At 49.0% G+C, this 22,849-nt stretch overlaps 1 protein-coding gene across 14 annotated transcripts in view; it reads right to left on the reverse strand.

The window, feature by feature from the left end:
* Positions 1-20: 20 nt before the first annotated feature.
* The window catches only part of IKBKG (inhibitor of nuclear factor kappa B kinase regulatory subunit gamma), a 104,292-nt gene continuing 81,463 nt past the window's right edge, over positions 21-22,849 (reverse strand). For 8 of the 14 annotated variants that reach the window (XM_043973609.1, XM_043973608.1, XM_043973614.1 and 5 more), the window contains 12 exons: positions 22,474-22,667; positions 18,314-18,499; positions 16,885-16,946; positions 13,626-13,742; positions 13,243-13,366; positions 10,980-11,098; positions 8,430-8,582; positions 4,482-4,578; positions 3,011-3,160; positions 2,667-2,809; positions 2,257-2,345; positions 21-1,791 (listed from right to left, as the gene is read on the reverse strand). In XM_043973609.1, coding sequence (XP_043829544.1) covers positions 1,646-1,791; positions 2,257-2,345; positions 2,667-2,809; positions 3,011-3,160; positions 4,482-4,578; positions 8,430-8,582; positions 10,980-11,098; positions 13,243-13,366; positions 13,626-13,742; positions 16,885-16,946; positions 18,314-18,499; positions 22,474-22,667 — 1,580 coding nt within the window. In that variant the 3' untranslated portion in view covers positions 21-1,645. The remainder of the gene's footprint in view (positions 1,792-2,256; positions 2,346-2,666; positions 2,810-3,010; positions 3,161-4,481; positions 4,579-8,429; positions 8,583-10,979; positions 11,099-13,242; positions 13,367-13,625; positions 13,743-16,884; positions 16,947-18,313; positions 18,500-22,473; positions 22,668-22,849) is intronic. The other 6 variants (XM_043973616.1, XM_043973620.1, XM_043973621.1 and 3 more) reach the window with 6 other exon arrangements.

A 22,849-nucleotide genomic window follows, 5' to 3' on the forward strand; every position in this document is an offset into this window, starting at 1 on the left:
CAATAAAACTGCAAGTCCACCACCATTGCTCATTCATTTAATGACTTTTCACAAATACAGAAGTTTTTCTGTGACCCACAGTAGTAGCTGCTTTGGGGAAAGGAAAGAAAGAAAATGCAACCTGTGTTCTGGGTATTACATTAAACCACTAAGTCAAGTTGGCAGTTTGGGGGTTGGGGGAGGTCTACAAAGAGCAGGGGCATCTCATATGAGAAGGCCACTGGGATAGAGGTAAAAAAAAAAAGTGGCTGCAGTCAGGAGTTGGGCCAGGTTAGTGGAACCACAAACGAACTTTACCAAGCAAGATAGCAACCCTTCTGTGGTCTGGAAGTCTTCAGAGTTTCCAGAGCCACTGAGAGGCAGGACAAGAAGCTGGCCGAGTCCAGCCCCAGCAAGCTATCCTTTGTCCTACATTGTCTCTCAAGTATTAGCCGTCTTTTTTTAATATATGAAAGTTCTACTTTACTCAGTTTGACAACTGGGGGAAGGAACCTAGTCCTTTTAAAGTCTGAAGTGGTGAAAAGAGGCTTCCTGAATTTGGGGAATAGTGATCCAATAATCCAAGCAGTAATTCAATAGTATTTCGGTGTTGTGGTTAGAACTGGGGCTGCATTTGTGCTAAAGTGCTTAGTGAAAAAGGTGGCTCTGCCAGGCAGGCTGATACTTCCCCACAGGCAGGGGAAAGAGCACTCAAGTCCAGCACAGGTCAAGGGGAGCACTACACAGCTGAACACAATCTCTAGATTCTAAGTTTGATGTCAATTCGATAACTATACGTTCATTAGTAAAATCAGTACAAGAGGCACGATACAAGAGGCACAATACAAGAGGCACAATACAAGATGCGACAAGAAAGAAGGAAGGAAGGAAGGAAGGAGCCCAGTGAGCTCTTCTGGGCCAATGTACACTTTTCAAAAGCGCTAGGAGCCACCAAGCTAAATCTTTGATACTGACTGCATGTCTTCCAAGTGTGGCCTACGGCATAACTGCCTCATCTTTTCCACAGCTACAATGCTGGACCTAAAGTTGGGAGCACTTGGCTCTGGATGGGAGGCCCATGAATCTCTTTGCTTTTGAACTTTAGTTTCCCTATGTCTAAAACAGGGGGGAAAATACTACCTAAGCCTCAAATGAGAGAGCATGGAAAGCCTAGGTCTAACTGTAAAAGCACCACAGAAATGGCAACTAGTCTAGACTGGCCCCAGATATACCTTAATAAATGCTGGGACTTCTCTTCCCAAGAGCTGGGCCAAGAACCACCAAGACGGGACAGGCCGTAGTACCCCTGCCCCACTCCAGCTGCCTCTCTGTTCCAACGCAAAGGTGGCCAAACTGGGAGACAGCGTGGGCTGGAGTCAAAGGACCTGGATTCACATGCTCTCTCATGGAGATGACTTGTATTAACTTGATCACCTCTGTAAAATGGGGGGGAAGGGTAGACTGGATGGCTTCCAGCTCTAGAAAGTACTTAACACAACTGGAGGTACAGCAAGCCAGATCAGGCAAAGAGCAAACTAAATGAAGGGGGCCGCTTACCATCAGACATCACTAATGTTGGATCAAGAGCCAGGCAAGTGAAAGCAAGCATGGGGGATAGCAGGGTGGGCTGGCCTATTCTGGGCCACAGCTTCATGTGGGCCAGGCATCACTCAATACATTCCATGACATGTATCTGCAAGGTGTCAATATCTGGGGCCCGATACTGACATTTGGGACAACAAAAATCTGGTTGTTCATCTGGAAGGCTTCTCCTCTGGCCAGGTTGTATGGGATGAAAGGAGAAAGGATGAACTAAGAGAAGAAAACATCTGTTAGTCATTGCCACCATGCGCCTGTTGCCTCTGTCTCTGTCTGTCTCTCACACTCATGCACACATGCACTCACTCACTCAGGGAGTTAGGGAAATGACAGCAAAGTACTGGTCCCAGAAGGAAACATTTACCCCAGGCCATTCTTATGAAATGGATTCCTAGGTAGGTAGTCCCTTGACCCAAGTGGAGAGCAATGTGGATGGGGAAGGTGGCCTGCCTCCCAATGCATCATTCAAATTCCCATAGGCACACAGAAGTGGTTGGGGCCAGTCACCCACTCTAGAGGCCAGAAAAGATTATCCACTCTATCAGAGTGCGGTCCCATTAGAACCAGTAGCTCATTTCCCTTGCTAAGCTGTGGCTTTCTAAACATGAAGCCTTCCCACTCCAAACCCCAATCAATCAGAGGATCTTTAGCTAATAGACCTAGGGACTTGGCACTTACCTGGCTGGGACAAGGCAGGCTGGGGGTTCTCTACATGCCGTTTTCTCAGATCTTCAATACTTTGAAAGCAGAAATTTGGGTTCACAGCCCTTGACAAACAGACTAGTAAGTACCCGTGTCCCTCCCACCTACCCACCCTACCCCAGGGCTCTGAGATCATTTCTCTCCTGTCCCATTTTCTGGGCAGCAGAAGCCAATGCGGCCACAAGGCCAACTTTCTTTTCAGCTAGCTGGATGTTGGCCAGCCCTGGCCCAGACCCAAGCTGATACCAAGCAGCTCTGCTTAATGAGGCCATTCCCTTTTGGATTTCTCTGAGGGAACCAAAGGGACCTGACAGATGGGCAGAAAGGCCCTGGCTGTAGCTCAGGCCTCTCTCTTGCCTCTCCCCCAGCTGAGCCGGGTGCCTTACCGGGTTGTTTCTTTCGAGTCAGCCTTCAGTTTGTTAAACTCCCTCTGGAGCTGCTCCAGCTGATCCTGCAGAAGTTCTTTCCGCTCTGCCAGTTTCTCTCGGGCTTGCCTCTCTGCCTGGAAGTCAGCCTTGTAGATGTCAGCCTGGAGGCACAAGAATGGGGGCTTCTGAGTCTGGATGACCTCCCACATCCACTCCAAAGAAGCCCATCCCAGGGAGCTGCCTCTCAGAACTCAGACTGTGAGAGCTGCTTGGGCTTGGGCCCTGCAGGCAGCCTTGCAGAAAGCCCCTCCAGGCCACCAGAAAATACCAACAGGGGCCTCCTCTTTCAGTCTGCTTCTGACCTGTGCCTTCAGGACTGGGATGGTTTCCATCAATGTCTTGTGTTGTTCAGCCTCCTCCTTGAGTTTGTCAATCAATTCTTGCTTGGCTACCAGGGCCTCTTCTGCCTGCTGCAACTGCTGGTTAAGGTCTTCCAAGTGAAGATCCATTCCCTAAAGAGAAGTCAAGAGGAGCCTACTGACTTTTCAGGATTACTCATCATACTCAGCAAACCCCAAAGTATACCAAGAAACAGAAACTACTACATTCTCTGCAGAACGTTCTCCATGCTAGCAATGAGACTGGCTTTGTAACAAATATGCCAGAATATGTGTCCCTGTGGGGCAGCTAAGTGGTGCTGCAGTGGATAGAGTACCAGGCCTGAAGTGAGGAAGTCCCAAGTTCAAATCCAGCCTCAGACACTTACTAGCTGTGTGACCCTGGGCAAGTCACTTCACCCTGTATGCTTCAGTTTTCTCATCTGTCAAATGAGCTGGAGAAGGAAATGGCAAACCACTGCAACATCTCTGCCAAGAAAACCCCAAATGCAATCACGGAGAGTTAAACATGACTGAAACGACTGAACAACCTGTGTGTCCCCTTCGGAGGCTGCCCCAGTTCTAGACCACTGGAGGGAAGACAATGACTCTCCTCTGGAAACTTCTTTCAAATGACAGGGGTCACATGAAGAAAAACAGTCCCATTCCATTGTGGTCACACCCCATTTATTATCACAAACCTTCTCTCCCAATTCCCTAGGCTTTGGAGGAAAAGGGAGAGGGGTTGTAATCCCCGCTGTGGCTTCAGGCACTTCTGGAAATTCTCTCAAGTTCCCTGGACAGCCCATCATCTTCATTTCTGCTTTTAGCTCTGTTCCTGGAGTTGACCTCCAGCCCCCAGCACTGAGAAGCTGAGACAGCGCTTCCCACAGAGATGCACACAATAGACACTCAGTGTTTACTGCCTGCCTGCCTCTCTGGGCTTCCGCTTGGTCTTCTGCAAAGCGGGAATAAGAAGAGTAACTTCTTCCCAAGAACGGAGAGAAAGCACGTTGTAGCCCTTCTGCATACCACTCTTACTTAGCTGAGAGGTGGCCCCTGCCAGCATTTTTTTCTCGATTTCTCAGATGACAGAATGTAGTGAAGGGCAGTGAAGCAACTTGTCCATAGTCACATATCAACCAAAAGACTGTGAAGGCCAGTCTTCTCCCCACCCCACACGTACCCTAACATGGAGATCAAGGCTCCAACAGCAGTGGCAAAGAGATAAAGACAATCTGGGATTAAAGCTTCACAGGGCCCTTTATTGGCTCTGTGACCCTTGGCAAGTCTTCCCCTCACTGTGTCTTGGTTGTCTCATCAATAAAATGGGTGTAAACTACAGCATACTTCCCATCAGCTGCTATACATAACAGCACTGGATAAACGGGAGCCCTTTCGTGCCCTGGGTCATGGAGAGATCCCTTTGTGGGGTGGCATGTTCTCAGGCACTCACCCTATTGCGCTCGCTGCTCGCCTGCCTGTTCTTGATGTGGTTGTCATACTCCTGAAAGAGCTGGTGGTAGGCTACTTGTAACTGGGCCAGCTTCCTCCTGAAAAGACCAGAAGCCCCATTTCAGAAGGTGAACTCTACTGCCTTAACACCAACATGCCCAGTTTTCACCATTTGAAGGAAAGAAAAGTCCTTCCTAGAAAATGACTCCATTCAGTTTGCATCTAAAGACCAAGCTCAGACAAGGCTCCTCTCCCATACTACTGTGAGAAACAGGTAAGGGGCAGCTAGGTGGCTATGAGAATTGGAATGACACCCCCTGCTGGAAGGGACATTGTGAGCTCTGGCCTGAAAAGAAACCATGTGACTTTGGCATCTGGAAGTGATGTCTGCCACCTGTGGGTCCTGTCAATCAGTGTTACCAACCAATTAGCTTGGAGCTGTGTGTGTGGATGGCCCTGTTTCTGGTTTCATAGGCAGCTTCTGGGAAAAGCTGCTTAGGAGAGAGGTCCTTTCGTTTCCAGACTTTGGCGTGGTGGGGGACTTCATGTGGGCTGCTAGGAAAGGAAGGTTTTTTCTCTCTGGCTATACCAAATAGATCTAAACTAGGATTTCCCATGCTATAAGGAATCTGTTCTCAATCTCTCTCTCTCTTCACTAACTTCTAATGTGCTTTAATAAATACTTAAAAGGCTAAACTTTTCCTAATGCTTCTAATTTAAAGTGACCACTCATTAGATTTTAGACATCACAGCTAGAATTTTAGGCTGTTACAGTAGCACAGTGGATGAAGCACCAGCCCTGGATTCAGGAGGACCTGAGTTCAAATCTGGCCTCAGACACTTGACACTTACTAGCTGTGTGACCCTGGGCAAGGCACTTAACCCTCATTGCCCTGCAAAAAAAAAAAAAAGAGAGAGAGAGAGAGAGAGAAACAGAAACAGAAACAGATAGGAGGCAGAGAAAGCAATGCCAGGGGCAGGAGCACACCCACCCCTTCCCCTTAGGCTGGCGTAGAGTTTATGTGGCTTCCCAGGAATAAAAATGTTCTGGAGAACCAAACGAGCAAAAATGCCAAAAGATGGAAACAGCCAATGTTCAAAAGACTATGGGAAAGAAGACAGAGTCGTTGGGGAGCGGCTGTCAGAGAAACCTTTTCCCAAATATCTGGAGCAGTGCGTCAATTGGAGAATAAGCACAAGGTGCTATGTAAATATCCTGCAATTCAGCTGCACTGTGGGACAAGCCAGAGACTAAAGGGGTATTTCAATGACATAGGCAAGTGCTAAATGATCAAACTCCCTCTCCCAATGCATTGGTGTAACATTCTTATCGATGTGAAGTCTCACACAGCCATCTAGCACACTGAGGGAGGGAGGGAGGAGGAATGAAATGAGGGAGGGAGGGAGGAGGAATGAAATGAGGGAAGGAGGGAAGGCATTTCTTAAGTGCTCACTGTGTGCCAGACACTGTGCTAAGCACTTTAGGCCTTCCTTGGCCTAATGCTTCACATCTTGTACTTAGTGGGTCTAAAACAGAGCTCTTCTCATTCCCCCCAAACTTCCTTCTTTCTGTCCAAGGCCCTGCCATCTTTACAGTGGTTCCAGTTCATGAAGTCAGCATTAGCATCCCCCTCCCTCAGCCCACACGTCCAGTTAGTCACCAGTTCTTTCCATTCCTCAACAACACATCTCTAATCCAACCCTTAAATCATTCACATGGCTACACCCTTGGCTCAGGACCTTGGTGGCTCTCACCTAGATCATTCTAACAACCTGCTAAATGACCTGCCTGCCTCAAGTCTCTCATCCATTCTGTACTGTCCTCAAAGTGATTGTCCTCAAGCACAGAGCAACCATGTCGCTCTCTCCTAACCCAATTCCAGTGGCTTCTGAGGCCTCTAGAATTAAATGCCAATTTGCAAGGCCCTTTCCAAGCTGGCCCCCTCCTGTACTCTTGCTGGTTCCTCCCAGAGGGCCCTCACACCTTCTCTCTGCCCCCAAGGCCTCTCCTGCTTTAAGACAGAACTCAGATGGCACCTTCTGCATGGGATCTTTCCTGATCCTCAGCACCCCACAGATGTCAGTGCCATCCCACCAAAATGACAAGAGATTCAATATATCGCATGTATGTATTTACTGCTTTTATCTTTATGCTCTGCATTTTGATATGGGGCACTAAGTGGCACAGTGGATAGAGCACTGGCCCTAAAGTCAGAAGGATCTGAGTGCAAATCTCACTTCACACACTTAACTAGCTGTGTGACCCTGAGCAAGTCACTTAACCCCAATTTCCTTAAACATACAGGGTCATCTCCATTCATCCTGATGTCGATCTTGCCACAGGACCCAGATGGCCCTGCAGGAGAGAGTGAGGCTGGTGACCTTGCACAGCCCTCCCTCCCTTAAATTCAATTCACTGCAAGTCATGCCATCACCTCCCAACATCATGGTCCTCTTCGAGAACAAAGGATAAACAACATTTTAACATGACTTCTAGTCTCCCTCTTGCAAATGTAGGGACAGTTTCGTTATTTGTATTTGTATCTCTAGAGCTTAGTTCAACTTGGCACATAGTAAGTACTTAATAATATGGAGAAGACCTAGGAACTAGCTTATGGAACACGACACCCTTGAAAAGTAGGCCCAAAAGGCAACAAAAGCATAGGGCCCCAGCAAGGTCTCATCACGCCAGTTCTCAGTAAGAGAGCCACTCAGAGTGGTTCAACTTGAAGGCCAAGCGGCCATCCCCGCAGACCTCTGAAGAGACTTAAAGACAACAGTGGCCCCAAGGACTTCCCACAAATCATCCAAAAGCACCTTTCTCTATGTTTTGCCCCAAATGGAAAAAAGTCTTGTGCCAAGTGGGAAGGGAAGTCTCTTTGATACCACCTTCCTTTGATAGCTCCCTTCCTTCCACACACTGACTAGAAACATGGTGGCTCTGAGAAGTAAGCTAGGTGTCACTAGGAACCGAAGTACGTGAAGAGGGAAGCTGGGGGACCATTTCTTGTGAAGCACAACTCTGAGGCCTCCCTCCCCCAAAAAGGAGCTTTGTCTAATGGGAAGATCTGGCCAACAGAGTTCTTTCTTCTCCCAAACGCTTCATAGGACAGTATCTGAACACTTCCTGCTTTGTTTTTTAAATATCCATCCAAAGTCATCTCATAAGTTGGTGGCCTACACCTCTGATCAGTTAAGTTTGAGGCCATGAGATACCCTGCCCCCTCTAAGACACTCAACATTCTGCCTCACATCTTTATAACAAGCACCAGAGCATCAATCTTAGATCTTATGAAGGAAACACAGAGGCTGATCTCATTTACAAAGGAGGTCCAAGGAGAAATAGCCTTTTGCTAAAGGTCACAGCTAAAGGGCAGCTAGGTGGCACAGTGGATAGAGCACTGGCCCTGGAGTCAGGAGGACCTGACTTCAAGTCCAGCCTCAAACACTTGACACTTACTAGCTGTATGACCCTAGGCAAGTCACTTAACCCCAATTGCATCTCAAAAACAAAAAGGTCACAGGTGTCCCAAGTGCAATTTGAACCTAGAACCAATGCTTTCATCTGTGACACACTGCCTCCACATTTTTCTCACAAGAACTAACTAGGTAGTGCAAACATCATTATCCCCATTTTATTGATGAGGAAAGTGAGGTTTGAAAAAGTCCAATGTTTTGGCAATAAGTGGCAGGACCTACACTCCAATGGTGCCTTTTCTGGATCACAGTTTTGTATGGAACAGGGGATTCCCACTGTACCCACTAGGGGGAGTGTAAAAAAAGGAGAAAATGAAGAATGATGATGACAAGGAAGCAAAGGGGAGAGTACAGGCCATCCAAGGCTCACAACGGGCAGTGTGATGTCACCAGCTCTGCTGGGGTCCCGCCCAAGTCCCCTCCCAACCTCCCGATCCCTGCACCCAGGGCACCCAAACAGAGCCCTGCTCACTTCTCCTCAGATGCAGCCTGCCGCTCCATCCGCAGGGCAGCCTCCACATTCTGGGTCTGCATGCGCAGCTGGTCCACCTGCACACTGTGCTGTGTGTGCAGCTGTTCATTCTCACTCTCTAGATGCTTGACCTTCTCAGTGGTTGTTCGGACTCTTGTACGGGAAGACAAGAGAGAGCGAGGTCACTGAGGGGCCATGGGGGAAAGAGAGGTTTGGATCAAGCCCCCAAAACCAAGCAAAAGAGCAGCGAATAGAATGGTCCCCAGCAAGGTCTGTGGGCTAAGGACGGTTGAGGCTGGAGAGAAGGATGCTGAGCCAGCTGCTGCTGAGCATACCCACACCTAACTGCCCTGCCCCCATACCATCTCCCCTCCTGCACCCAGGGGTGCCCAACCCGAGAACTCCTCCTCTTCAGGCCTGCCCTCGGTGCTGAGTCAAATAATCTTACCTGGATGTGAGCTAGGCTGGGGAGAATGGGAGAAAGTACAGAATGTGACCCTGGGTCCCATACCACATAGAGATGGCCCCAGCAATGGCCCTAGCATCTCCTACTTTTGTTTTAAAAATAACTGGCAGCACTATTTCCCAATCTGTACAACATGGGAGCAGCGACCATGTCTTGCCCCCAGTTCTCTGTGGGGGCTAACAGCAACCCTGATTCAGCTCAGATCTAGAGAATGCAAAGATCTCCACCAACCCAAGCGGCCTCTCTTCTGGTTCTTTAAATGAGCCCTCTTAAGGCAACTGGCATTGGGGGCCACCTGATTCTTAGCTCAGCTGAGTGAGCACACGGGACCTCAGGCCTTGGCAATTTCCTTCATGCCCCTGGGCTCCAAAGGCCTCCTCTGAGGGACCATCTATTCTAGCCCAACTTTCTGGAGGAGGGTGCTAGCGTAGGAGAGAAGTGAATTCCTGGCACCAGGCCTCAGACCTCTCTTCACCAGTGTGAGAATCAGAGTGCCACCACCCTGCTGAGAAAGACATTGTGAGAATCAGAGCAGCTCCGCCCTGAGGAGAAAGCAAGTGACTGCCTGGCATTGGGAAGTTTCATCTATTCATAAACTGCCTGTAAGTCATGTCAATCAATGGACCAGCCAATTAGCTTGGAACTGTGTGTGGGGACTGCCCTGCTTCCTGTTCCACAGGGGGCTTCTGGAAGAAGCTGCTAAGGATCGCCCTTTTCATTCAGGGACTTTGGGTTTTTGGTAGAAAGAGAGATAGGAAAGGAAATAGGCTTTTCTTGCTATACTCCATGTGTTATCTTTACTCTTTAATAAATGCTTAAAAGCCTAAACTCTTGCTGAATTTATCAGTAAATCTTAGCTAGTTTCCCCCCAAAGGGGGGGGGGTAGGTAAGGATACACATTAGATTTTAAACATCACACCTGCCACAGAAAACAGACCAATCAATTCAGAACTGAATGTCCTAAGGGGATTGGCAATTTAAGTAGTCTTGATGAATCTCTTGTAAGGAAATTTGTCTTTTATGAAGAGAAGAATCATTCCCTGATTTCTCTTTGGTGGCAATCTACTTTGCTGTGAGGAATTTACTGGAAGTCCTAAGGGCCCTGTCTCATCTTCACCAAAATGAAGAGGCCTTTATGGCCCTGGAAGTATGCTAATCAATCAGTCATAAATGAAGCACCTACTATGTGCCAGGTGGTTTGCTAAGGCCCCAGGATACATAAAGAGAAAAGAGATAGGCTCCCTCAAGGAGCTCCCAGTCTAATGTGGGAAACAACAGGCAAACAAAGCGCTACACAGCAAACTACCTAGAAAGAAAGCGGAAATAAGCAGCAGAGGGAAGGCATCCAAATTCCAGGGATGAGGCAAGGCCTCCTGTAGAAGGGAGGTTTTAGCTGGGCCTCCAGGCAGAGATGAGGAGAGAACTTATCTACACAGGGGGACAGCCAGTCAGAGAAAAGGCCCAAGCCTGGGAGATGGAGGGTCTTGTTCAAAGAAAAGCAAGAAAGCTAACTGCTCCATGGCCAAAGAATCCAGGAGGGTGGGGCATGCATCTTGGGGAAGGGCTGTCTTTGATCCTGGAGGTACTAAGGAGCCACTGAGGTCTTGGGGTGGGGGGGAGGCCAGGGACATGATCTGACCAAGCTTTAGAAAAATCACCTTAGTGGCTGAATGGAGGATGGACTACAGTAAGGAGGCCCTAAGGCAGGTGGACCCCCCAGCAGCTACTGCAGTTGGCTAAGTAGGAGGTGGTGAAGGCCATGGAAGAGAAGAGATGCTGCACAGGCAAAATGGACAGGCCTCAGCAATGGACTGGCTGGCGGAGGTTGGGGGTGGGGGGATGGTGTATAAGAGAGCAAGGAATCCAGGACAACACCTCAGTTAGGAGCCTAATAGTAGTAACAGGAGGTGGGGAGGCTTTTGGGCTATGTTGAGTTTCAGCTGCCCACTGGACATCCAGTCCGAGCTGTGTGAGAGCAGCCTCAGTCCCCAAGTGAAGGAGGCAAGTGAGTGTCCTGAGTCATGTGTCAGGGCTGCCCACCACTGCCTAGGCTGGAAGCCTGGGCCTGGGGTCTTGCTCCATACCTGTCCTCTAGGACCTGCCTGTCCTTATTTGAAACCTCCAGGCAGCTCTGGCTCTCCTGAAGCTCCGCGAGCAGTGAGGTCACCTGGGCTTGCACGGATCCTTTGTCTTCTGTCAGTTGCTGTAGAAAAAGATTGTGGCTGCATGTCAGGCCCCTCCTGGTCTTTATATAAAAAGCCTGTGTGTTAAACTAGAGGCAGAAATCCCAGCGGCCCAGCAATGAAATTCTACCACACCCTTTCTTCTCCAAGTTCAGAATGCAAAAATAAAAATGTAATCAATAGACCCCAAAATGAGAAGATGGGGCCAGACTGTAAAGGGCTCTCAATGCCAAGAGAGGGGGTGGCACCCATGACTTCCTAGGGAGGCCCTGGAGTTGCTGAGGCCTGCCAGAGGCAACACGGTCAGAGCTGGCCTCTGGGAGAAGTACTCTAGCTGCTCCAGTAGGCCTGTCCTAGGAAAACCTTCCACTGGTCCTTTGGGTCCCTCTTCCTTCCCCCTTCCTCCATTGAAAAGCAGCTCGCCTTTCTGTGAAATGCAACAAAAACCACATGAAAGGAAAAGCTAAATGGAAGCCTGAAGAGAAACATTTGCTTAGCAACAAAAAAAGCCCAGAGAAAAGCAGCTTGCCCTCACTGCTGCCTCCATTCCCTCACCACCCAAGCAGGAATGGGCTCCTTGCAATCTGCTTTCTGGCCGCCCCGCCCCGGTTCTCAACAGCTCTCTCACTGATGCCCCGACCAGCAGTCGGAAGCCTCTTCTCAGTTCTCCACCTCCTGAACGTCCTGACAGCCTCTGGGGCTGCTGATGACTCCCCTTCCTCTGCTGGATATATATTTCTCTCTCGGTGGCAAAGACACCATCTTCTCACTCTAACCCTAATTCTGCCAGTTTCTTATTGATTCAACAAGAAGCACATCCCATAGACATTAGGGGCTGGCCAAGTGTGGATGAAGCCCTGGGCCAGAAGAGCCACTGAGTGGAAGAAGAGGAGTCTAGCCAACAGGAGATGACAACCACCCGGAAAGCACAGCCCCCATGCTTTGCTGACCAGCTCCCCAGAGCTTCCAGGCCTGCAGTCTCTCTGAGCCAACCCCCTCCTGGCTAGCTCTTGCCCACACCTGGAGCTCCACGTGGTCAAGCCTGGGCCTTCTTCACTGCATGACAGTGCCAGAAGCCTGACAGACACTGGGGGGTTGGGGGACTGCCAATGGACCCCCCAGCTCCCTCAGGGCCACCTCAGACAATCCTATCAGCTTGTGCTGATCCTCCCTCTTGCTTGTGCTGCCATTTTGATTTACATACAATTGCCAGACAACTATGAATCACATCATTCTCCTTCCTCCAAAACCTTTAGATGCCACCACCCGTCCCTCCAAATATGTTGGGCTGGGCATTCAAGGCCCTCCACCCTCAGTCTCCAATCAGCAGGCCTGGAGTCAGACCTAAGTTCCATTTCAATCTCAGACATATCCCAGCTGGGAGGCCCTGGGCAAATCACTCAGTAAACTCATCTGTAAAATGTACATCATAGCTCCTCCCTCCCAGGGAGTTCATGATGATCAAATAAAATCATAATTGTCAAAGTGTTTTACAAACCTTAGAGTGCAATGGAAATATTATTGTTATTTCTTCTGGCTTCTTTCACCTCCTCAAGGCCCCAGTTAAAGCTCTCATTTTGTTTCCTGGTTACTTGTAAACATGGCTCATCTTCCTTTGGGGGTGTCAAAGGTCAGTGAGGGCAGGCATCAGGTTTTAGTGATCCTTCTATCCCCCCCCTTGCCATGGAAGGCACCGTTGTCCACCTGGGCCCCAAATCTACGCTGCCCTATCTGCCCAGCGAGCTCTTTCGGCACACTGCAAGGCTCAGAGTTCTGTGACAGTACGGACAAAGTCTTCAGTCTGGGAAGCCCCCACAGCAACAGGCCCTGCCTGGCCCTTGGGGAACATATAGACATGATGAAATGTTGGGACTTAGGGTCAAAAAGAGTCTTTGAGGGGCAGCTAGGTGGCGTGACCCTGGGCAAGTCACTTAACCCCCATGGCCCGCAAAAAAAAAAAAAAAAAAGAGCCTTTGAGATCATCAATGAACATATCAGGAAAGTGAGGCCAAATGACTATGGGCAAGCCCCTTCCCTCTCTGGGTTTCAATGGCTTCATCTACAGTGGTATTCAACGAGAGCACTTCTACACTCCAAATCAATAATCCTGGAAAGTCACTGGGTCAAGATCAGAGAGAAAATTCAAGCCCAGGTTCGTTCTCACCTCCACCTGCCTCTTCAGGACCTGTATCTGCTGCTCAGCTCTCCTCTCCACATCTTTTTCCCTCGATGCAAACTGGGCCACCTTGCCCATCAGGGATGCCAGCTCCTGCTTCAGTGCTGTGTTCCTAGAAAAGGCAATCCTTGGTTGTCCGCTGCTCAGCAGTGGCTCCAGGTGTCCTGGTGCTGGCATAGAACCCAGCTGGTCTACAAGGACTGCTGGGCATGATGGGGCAAAAAAGCACCAGAAGATCTAAGATCAAAGAGGGCAGGGCAGGGGAGGGCAGGGCAGGGCAGGGCAGGGCAGGGGTGCCTCCCACACCCAGCACTGGTGGCTGTCCTACTAAATGGGTGAAAACCTCTGCAGCTTTTGTACCAGCAACTCACTCATTCTCAACATCCTGCATCTTCTTTTTCAGCAAGTCAATGGAATCCCCACTCCTAGGACTAAAAGAAAACACCAAGAAGGAGAAGCTGTTGAGCCCTGTATCCTCGAAATCCCTCCTGGAAAAGGCAAGAGGAAAGGAAGAGGGGGGAGGGGGAGGAGGCTTCTGTTTATATAATTTATTGAATTCATTTGCATTATTGATTTGTTTATTCTGCAACCATTTCTTTAAGCACCTACTTCTTGACAGGCCTGTGCTAACTAAGCTTACCAATATTCCTACACTGGATCCTCCCAACAACTGGGGGGGGGGTGCTTTTATTATTCCCATTTTGCAGCTAGGAAAACAGAGGCAGTCAGAGGTGAAATGACTTGCCCAGGGTCACAGAGCTAGTCAGTATCTAAGAGCACATCTGAACTCTAGTCTTCTGACTCCAGGCCCAGCGCTCTGTGCACTGCAGCACCCCCTCACTGACAAAGCAGCAGGGTCCAACACAGCCTACTGCTGTCCCCTGAGCTGAGCTGGCTCACTCAGTCCTTTAGAGAGGTGAGGTGCTGAAAGGGCCCTCCCTCCAGCCTGAATGTGAAAGGGCTTTCGGGGTGCCAGCGGCCCACCGCCAATTCCCTAAACCTGGCTCTTCTGGCCCTCAGCCATGTTCTGTTCCCACCGGTGCCAGAAGTTTCCATGCCTCCATATAATGACCAGATAAGATACTATTTGTGGCCTGGGTAGGCACTTAAGAAATGCTTCCGGGGGCAGCTAGATGGCACAGTGGATAGAGCACCGGCCCTGGATTCAGGAGGACCTGAGTTCAAATCCGGCCTCAGACACTTAACACTTACTAGCTGTGTGACCCTGGGCAAGTCACTTAACCCCAAATGCCTCACAAAAAAAGAAAGAAAGAAAGAAATGCTTCCTCCAGCCCAAGCCTATGGTTCTCGGTTTCCGAGTTTATTCAGTTTCCCATTTTCTTACATTTCCCTACTGGCCTTAAGTTGGTTTCTGGCTTTCTACTTCCTCTTACTTCTTTGCAGAGGTGGGGGACTATGGATATGGAATACTGCATACAACATTTAACTTTTTCAATATGCTGATTAGTTTTGTGTAACTGGCTTCATTCTTCTTACTGCTTGTTATAAGGGCCACTTCTCTCAAAAAGGGAGAAGGAGGGACAGAAGAAAATGCAGGAGATATAAAGCCAAAAACAGATCAATAAAAACTTGTTTTAACAAAATGAAAATTGCTTTTTTTCAAAAGCCATGGCCTTTAATGGCCTCACAGAGCTGCCCCACTAAGACTCACCTAAGTCCACTCACCTGAGACATGGCTCCCTTTCTTATCACCTGTGTTACATGACATGGTCAAACCCTCTACCTACTTAAGTGACCCCATTCCATCTCACGTCCTCCAACAGACTGGCCCCTCTTAGCAGCTCCACTCTCTCTCATGTCTAAAATGTCTCCCAGTCTAGTGGCTCATTCCCTGCTGCCTCCAAACATGTCTGTGTCACCATCCTGAAAAAAACCCTTCCTCGATCCAGCCATTCCTGGCATCATCCTTTTTCCATTTGCAAAGGCCACATATGACAAGTACCGCCAACTTCTCTCCTCTCTCTCTCCGTATCCCCTTACAACCTCACTTCCAGCCTTATCATTCCACTGAAACTGCCCTCCCCAAAGTTACCAACAAGCTCTTCGCTGCCCAGTCCAATGGCCTTTCCCTAATCCTCATTCCTGACCCCTGTGCAGACTCAGACACCGTCAATCCTCTCTGCTCCTGGACACTCTCTCCTCTCTACGTCTTGGAGACACCCCTCCCTCCTCTCTCTCCCTCTCCCGGTTCTCCTCCTCCCTCTCTGCCCACTCCTCCTGTCTCCTTTGCTGGATCCTCCTCCAGATACTCCCTAACACAGTAGGTATGCCTCAAGTTCTGCCCTGGGCCCTTTTCCCTCCTCTCTCTGTGCTACTTCACTTGGGGATCTCATTGGCTCCCATGGATGAAAGGTATTTACCTTTCATATTAGAATATTAGAAGATCATCCAGGCATAGGCCTAGCTCACAAACCTGTGTTTGTCCCCTCTATGAACTCCCAGATGTTTTCTGTGGAGAAAGTCCCCCTCCCCACCCTTCCCTATTAGTGTAGAGGGTAGCGCCATGCTCCCAGGCCCTCAGGCTCACAACCCAGATTCATCCTGGACTGCTAGCTCTCTCCCCCTGCCCCCAAGCTCCTGCCAAGGTCTGCCGATGTCACTTCTGCAACATCTCTCAAACAGACCCTCTCCTCTCCTCTCTTCTGATGCTGCTGCCCACCTCACCCCAAGACCATGGCAAGAGTCTGCAGGTGGCTCAGGTCTCTCTCCCCTCCAGTCCCTACTCTATTCATCCACTAAATGATTTTCTTGAAGTTCAGGTCCAAGCAAGTCACCCCCCAGGGGCCTTAGTCAATCAACTCCAGTGGCTCCCTATGACCTCCAGGAGCAAATACAAAATGCTGTTAGGCAGCCTGGCTCCCTCCTCCCCTTCCAATCTTCTTACATGTTCCCCCTTTCTCTGTACTCTCTGCTCCAGTGACACTGGCCTTGGACCATTCCACGAACAAGATCCTTTATCTGTCAGTCCCAGACACTTTCTCTGGCTCTCTCCGACACATGGAAGGCCAACTGACCTCCTTGGCTTCCTCCAAGTCCCAAGTACAATCCCACCTGCCATAGGCAGCCTTCTCTTCTGTTCAAGATTTCCTGTTTGGCTCATACACAGCTTGCCCTGCATCTACTTGTCTGTATGTTCTATTCTCCGTTAGACTGGAAGTTCCTTGGGAGAAGGGATGGTCTTTTGCCTTTTTGTATACCCAACCTGACACATAGTGAGCACTTAATAAAAGTTTATTGAATGAAGTGAATGGATGAAACTGATCTGGGTGTGCCAACTGGTGATGCCACCCCCCCCCCATTCCTGCTATGGCCCAAAGTAACCTGGGTCACAGCAATGGCTGACCCCTTTGGGCAACTGAGCCCCTTTTCCCTCATTGCCCCTCTCCCTTGCCCTCCCTACATGCTGTCTTGTTTGAAGCCTTAAGCCTCCCCTTAGGAGATTTCAGTTTGCTATAATAAGGGCCTGCTGTTCCACTGTGAAACCCCTCCCAAGTCCCAGAAATAGGTTGCGACAGGTGACTTTGGAGCTGATACCAATTAAAAAAAAATTAAAACAATATAATATGGAAAGAAAGAAGGCAAATGATCCTACAGTGCAGGAAGGCTAACCTGCCACTTGGCCCTTGCAGAGATTCTGTCTCCAGCAGTCTTTGTGGTTGGATCCTACTGTCCTGAAATGCCAAAGAGAAAACCAGGTTTCACACAAGCAGGCATACACATGTGGCAAGCAACGGCTAAGTGATGTGCACATCTGGGAGCCCTCTCCCAGGGCCAGATCTACCCCTGGGGTAAAGAGACCCTGTGTATAGGAAGTACCCTGTTATAGGACAGCCTCTTCTTTGGGGACAAGCCTAACACTGCATGGCCAGAAGCGAACTCCTACCTGAAGTAAGCTCTCAGCCCAGATGCCTATTCCACCAGCAATCCCTCCCTCCCTTTCCCAGAGTAACTCAGATCACTTGTTCAGCGGTGGCTTAAAGTCAGAGACAATGGGTGCTCCTGAGATCTTCAGACGACACCTGACACACTAGCTGACATGGTCAAGACCCAAAGGGAGCTTGGAGGTCAGAGTGCTTGGCCAAATCTACTAAGTGAATCCAACAGGGATAAAGGGAAAGTCCTGTCTACCGCCTCTCTGGGCAGAAGGGGAGGCACAGGGAGACAGCTGTTGTTGTGGAGGGGGCCCAAAGAGCATTAGGGTGGACTGTCAGCTCAGTGTGAGTCAGTGGGGTATGTGCTGGGGCAGCCACAAAGAGCTAAGTGCATCCTGGGCCACTGCAGTATCAAGAAGGGACTGGGCTCCAGAACCAGGAGGGGATAATGCCACCGTCATTGGCCCTCACTAGATCTCATCTGAAGTGCTGTATTTGGCAGCTGGAGATGGACAGGAAGAGGGCTACCATCATAGGAGAAGGGCTGGAGTCCCTGACCTGGCCATGTTTAGTGGAGAAGAGAAGGCTGAGAGGGACAGAAAAGCAGCAGCCAAGCACTCGCTGCTCCGTGTGCTCCCAGAGAACAGAGCCCAATTTAGGCTTGCTGTAGAAGCACTGCCCACCAGATGGAGCTCTTAAAAAGCAGGCTGGCTTGCCTCAGGCCTATGTGGAGGGCTGAGAGCACAGGCTGCACAAGACCAGCCATTCCTTCCTGTGTGGTGGGGTTCAGTGGGCCCCAAAGTCCTTCCCAGCTCTCCAGTTCTGACTGGACTCAAGCTAGAGTTGGTTTGTCTGACAATGAAATGAGTAGCATCTTTACAATCAGAGGTCAGCAAACGAGGGCCTGAGGGATAAATCCTCCCACCTAAGAATCAGGTTTTCTTGTATTTCTAGCTGTAAAAGGTAGCCTGGCACTAGCCTACATGATCACTGAACAAAACCCCATGATTCTAGTCCAGAAGCACGAAGGAAACTTGGAGCTCACTGAGTTCAACCCCATTTCTTCTCCAAGAGGAGAGGTGAAGAACACTCCCCTAGGTCACCAGCCAAAGCTAGAAGTCTGGGCTCCTGCCACCCAGGCCAGCGTCCCTCCCAGAGGGCGTTACCTTCATCCTCAGTTGGTTCTCCCCAGCTTGCCCCTGGGCTACCTTCTTCCTGAGCTCCTGGTTCTCTAGAAGAAGGGCTTGTTTCTCCTTCTGGAGGTTTTCACTGGTCTCTTGAAAGTGTCGCAAACGCTCCTCCAGCTGCTCCTTCAGAGTCCTCAAAGCCTCTCTTTCTGTCTCGTCTGGGACCTGCCCCTCAGAAAAGCAGAGGCTTGCAATTAAAGGGGACTTCGGGGTTCCCTCCTAAAGGCCTGCTGCACTTGAGATGCTCAGGCAAGTTCCTATCCAAATACTAAGCAGGCCCAATACTGCTTGCCCAGACCAGCCATGCTGAGGGTGGGGGAGAGTAACCAGGACACTGTGTCCATTTCCTCTGGCAGGCCATGCCAGAAGAGAGGCCAGGCCACCCTGACACACTTTTGTGAGACCCTGAGAAAGCAATGACCAGCACCAAGACATCCCCATGCCCCCCACCCCCGCTTTGTGGAGGTGCTGTACTTTGTACTTCTTTTCACACTGTTTTGATGAGTTTATGCTGGGGTTTTTCCTCTTTTTTGTCTTTTAAAAAATGAATATTTGTTACATGGGATTGTTCTGACAAGGGGAGCAAGAATGATTTTTTAAAAATACATCAATTAAAAAGCTTCTTTTTTTTTTTTAAAGAGGGAAGGAAAAATCCCAAGCAAAATAAATTTCCTGATCCTGAAGGGGGCGATCGTAAAAGGGAAAAGGAACAGCTGAGACCTCGAATCTGCAGAGTGTCCATCACTGAGAGAAGAATGGCTGAACAAACATGGTGGAAAACAATTAAAGAGATGCCTGCAGGAGTCCAGAACAGGCTTCTGATAAAGTAAGCAAACCCAGAACCATGTGTACAAGGCTTATGAGCTCTGCTCAACCACAGCTACTACCCAGGATTCCAGAGGATCCAGGATGACTCGTGCCAAAAGAGACGGCTGCCGCCATGGGCATTCTTTTTGCTGGATTTCGCTTATTTATTACAAGGTGGGGCTTTTTGCTTTGGGTTTTTTTTAATGTACGTTACAAGGGGTTGAGGGTCAGGAGTTAGCCAGAATGATACAAAAAAAGAACCACTGAAGTGTGTGTGTGTGTGTGTATTTAATGTACAGAAAACAGCAGAAAGAAGCAGAAAGGCCAGACAGTTTTGAAAGTAGCATGTGGACTTTTTTTATACACACACATACATGTTTTAAAACAATCAGTATGAAACAGAGATTCATAGTTTCACACACAATCCATCCTCTTTTTGACGTTCTACTGGGTATATGAAAATGAAAATCTAAAAAAAGAAGGGGGGGACAACTAGGTGGTGCAGTGGATAGAGCATCGGCCCTGGATTCAGGAGGACCTAAATTCAAATCCGGCCTCAGACGCTTGACACTTACTAGCTGTGTGACCCTGGGCGAGTCACTTAACTCCAATTGCCTCACAAAAAAAAAAAAAAGAAGGGGGTGCAGGGGGGCCTTATGGTTATCCAGTGTAATCCCTTAGGGAGAAAATGGGCCCAGAAAAAGGGGAACCTCCCAAGGAGCAGCAAACAGCGGCAGGGAGCCAGGCCTAAAAGCCAGGAAGAAGCCAGCTCCAAGAGCACATCCTCCAGAAGAGGAGCTAGTGTGTCTATGGCACTGGACACCTGAAGGTTTGCCATGTGCTTTACAAATATGATCTCGTTTGATCCTCACAACCACCCTGTGCCACTGTTATCATTTTACAGATGGAAAAACTGAGACAAAGAAGAGTCCCTAACCTAAGGGGATTTGACTTCAGGCCTTCCTGGCTCCAGGCTTGCAGGGAGCCTCTGCAATGTGGCACCCCCTAGTGGTGTATACCAGCAAGATTGAGCCCCCTTGCCCATACATGGTACCTAGCAGATGCTACCTAGGTACTGCTAGACCTTGTGGTGTCTCCGAGAGCAGGGCTTTTTAAACCTTTTCCACTTGAGACCCCTTTTTGCCCAAGAAATTTGTACGTGGCTCTGGGTACATAGGTATATACAATAGGCATTTAAAGCAAACATTTACTGCCAAATTTTTCACCACCCCCACATTCAGTTACATGACCCCAGTTTAAAAAGCCTTGTCTCCGATCAGACCCTGAGCTCTTCTAAAGCCAGGACTAGAATCTTCCACCTCTCTGTGTCCCAAGGCCAGGGCCCCATACCCAGAGGCACCCAATGAAAGTTTGAGGATAAGGTTGCAGCCCTGGGGGCCACTCACAAGACCTGCTCCTAAGAATAGGGGTATAACTATATCCGATTACTTGCTGTCTTGGGTGGGGAGGGAGAGAGAAAAATTTGAAACTAGAAATCTTATAAAAACAAATGTTGAAAACTCTCTACATGTAACTAGAAAATACTAATTACTTTTATGGAAAAAAAATAAAATGAAAAGGGGGAAAAAAAAGAATAGGGGTATAAAGCTGATCTATCCTCAGAGCAGTGAGCCAGAAAGGGCAATGGGAGAGGGAGAGTCTACAAAGCCCTATGATGTTTAAAAATGTCTGAAAAGCCAATGGGCCATCATCAAAACCTGGATCACTCACAGAGGGCAGTCATCCTCTATACTAAGGCTTCACCTCCCTTGGCCTCAGTTCTCCCATCTATAAAATGGGTGGAGGGAAAGTGATGACCACAGGATTTCGAGAAAGAAGGGACTCCCCAGCCCCTCACTATCCCACATCCTAAAATGGAGAAATTGTAAATTTCCTTCTGGGGTTGCAAAAATTACTTTAAAACAAAGAGCCAGGGGCAGCTAGATGGCGCAGTGGATAGAGCACCGGCCCTGGATTCAGGGGGACCTGAGTTAGAATCCAACCTCAGACACTTAACACTTACTAGCTGTGTGACCCTGGGCAAGTCACTTAACCCCAATTGCCTCACTAAAAAAAAAAAAAAAAAAGAGCCTATCAAAAATGCCATATTCCTGGGGGCAGCTAGGTGGCGCAGTGGATAGAGCACCGGCCCTGGATTCAGGGGGACCTGAGTTCAAATCCGGCCTCAGACACTTAACACTTACTAGCTGTGTGACCCTGGGCAAGTCACTTAACCCCAATTGCCTCACACACACACACAAAAAAGCCATATTCCTGAATGGATCTAAACCTTCAATTCAGCAGGTATTTTTAAGCATTTAAGTCACTATGCTGGGCTTTGTGATAAAACACCAACCACCACCACCCAACTTTCAATCCTGTGGTCTCAGAACCTTGGAGAACTCCACCAATGCAGACTTGCAATTCTTCAGTAAATGTCACAAAAGGGAGAGAGAGTGGCCTAGGGCCCTAAGTGGCCCAAATGAAAGATCCAGGACTGGAACTCAAGTCTTCCTGACTTAATGATGCCTCAATAGTGCCTTGAACAATAGATAAGCACTCTCTAGGTGCTGGTGACTCCTTGCCAAGCACATCCAGAAGTTGTTCCAGGTCAACACTAACCAAATGGAGCACTATCTGAAGGGTGGGGTTTAGGACCCGACTAAGCTGAGGTATCAGTGATCCCCTCCTAGAAAAAGGCACTTTAAACATCCCACACTCCCTTTAGCATTTAATTCCCTAAGTACAAATAAACAAACACCAAGGCCCACTGCTTGGTTCCCAAGAACCAAAGGGAAAGTTTCCAAAAATCCATGTGCTCCCAGTTCAGACTCTATGCCCCAAATTACCATCTCTATTCCAAAGGCTTCCAGAGAGCCCTGGACCCCATTCCTCCAGTAGGCCTAGCCCTTCCCAGTGTCCTTACCACCTGAGAACCCCTTGAGATATCAGAGAGCAGCCTGAAGATAGATCCTTGTCAGGGTTCTCCCCACTGTCCCTATGTTAAACACTGACTGCACTGAGAAGAATCAGGATGCTTCGAGGACCATAAGAGGGGTGGGGAAACTAGCCTAGAGCCAAGTCCAGGATTCCATGGAGGGGCAGGCGGGGGATGCCTCAGAACCTTCTTTTTTTTTTTTTTTTTTTGGTGAGGCAATTGGGGTTAAGTGACTTGCCCAGGGTCACACAGCTAGTAAGTGTTAAGTGTCTGAGGCCGGATTTGAACTCAGGTCCTCCTGAATCCAGGGCCAGTGCTCTATTCACTGCGCCACCTAGCTGCCCCTCAGACTCTTCTTTAAGAGCCCAGATCTTGCCCGCCCAGCACCTCTTACCTGCTCACTTACCTGCAGCGCCCTCTCCTTCTCTCTTTTCAGCTCCAGCTTCTCCATGTTGAGCTTCTCCACCAGCTTCTTCGCCTCCTGAAACTTTCTCAGGAGAAACTCCTTCTCCTCCCTCTGGTTGGCTTGGAAGCTCATGAACTCGTGATAGCGCTGCCGGAGCATGTGGTTGCTCTGTCGTAACGCATCTGCCAACACCACAGACAGATCACAAAAATCAGAGATCAGAACTGAAAGGAAGGCTGGGTGATATCAAGGAAAGTGATGAATCTGAAATCAAGAGGACCTGGGTTCAAATTCTGGCTCTACCACTTACTAGCTGAATTACCTCAGACAAATCACTTGGACTGTCTGAACTGGTTTCCTCATC

Source organism: Dromiciops gliroides, chromosome X (assembly GCF_019393635.1).
Source record: "Dromiciops gliroides isolate mDroGli1 chromosome X, mDroGli1.pri, whole genome shotgun sequence".
Classification (NCBI taxonomy): Eukaryota; Metazoa; Chordata; class Mammalia; order Microbiotheria; family Microbiotheriidae; genus Dromiciops; species Dromiciops gliroides.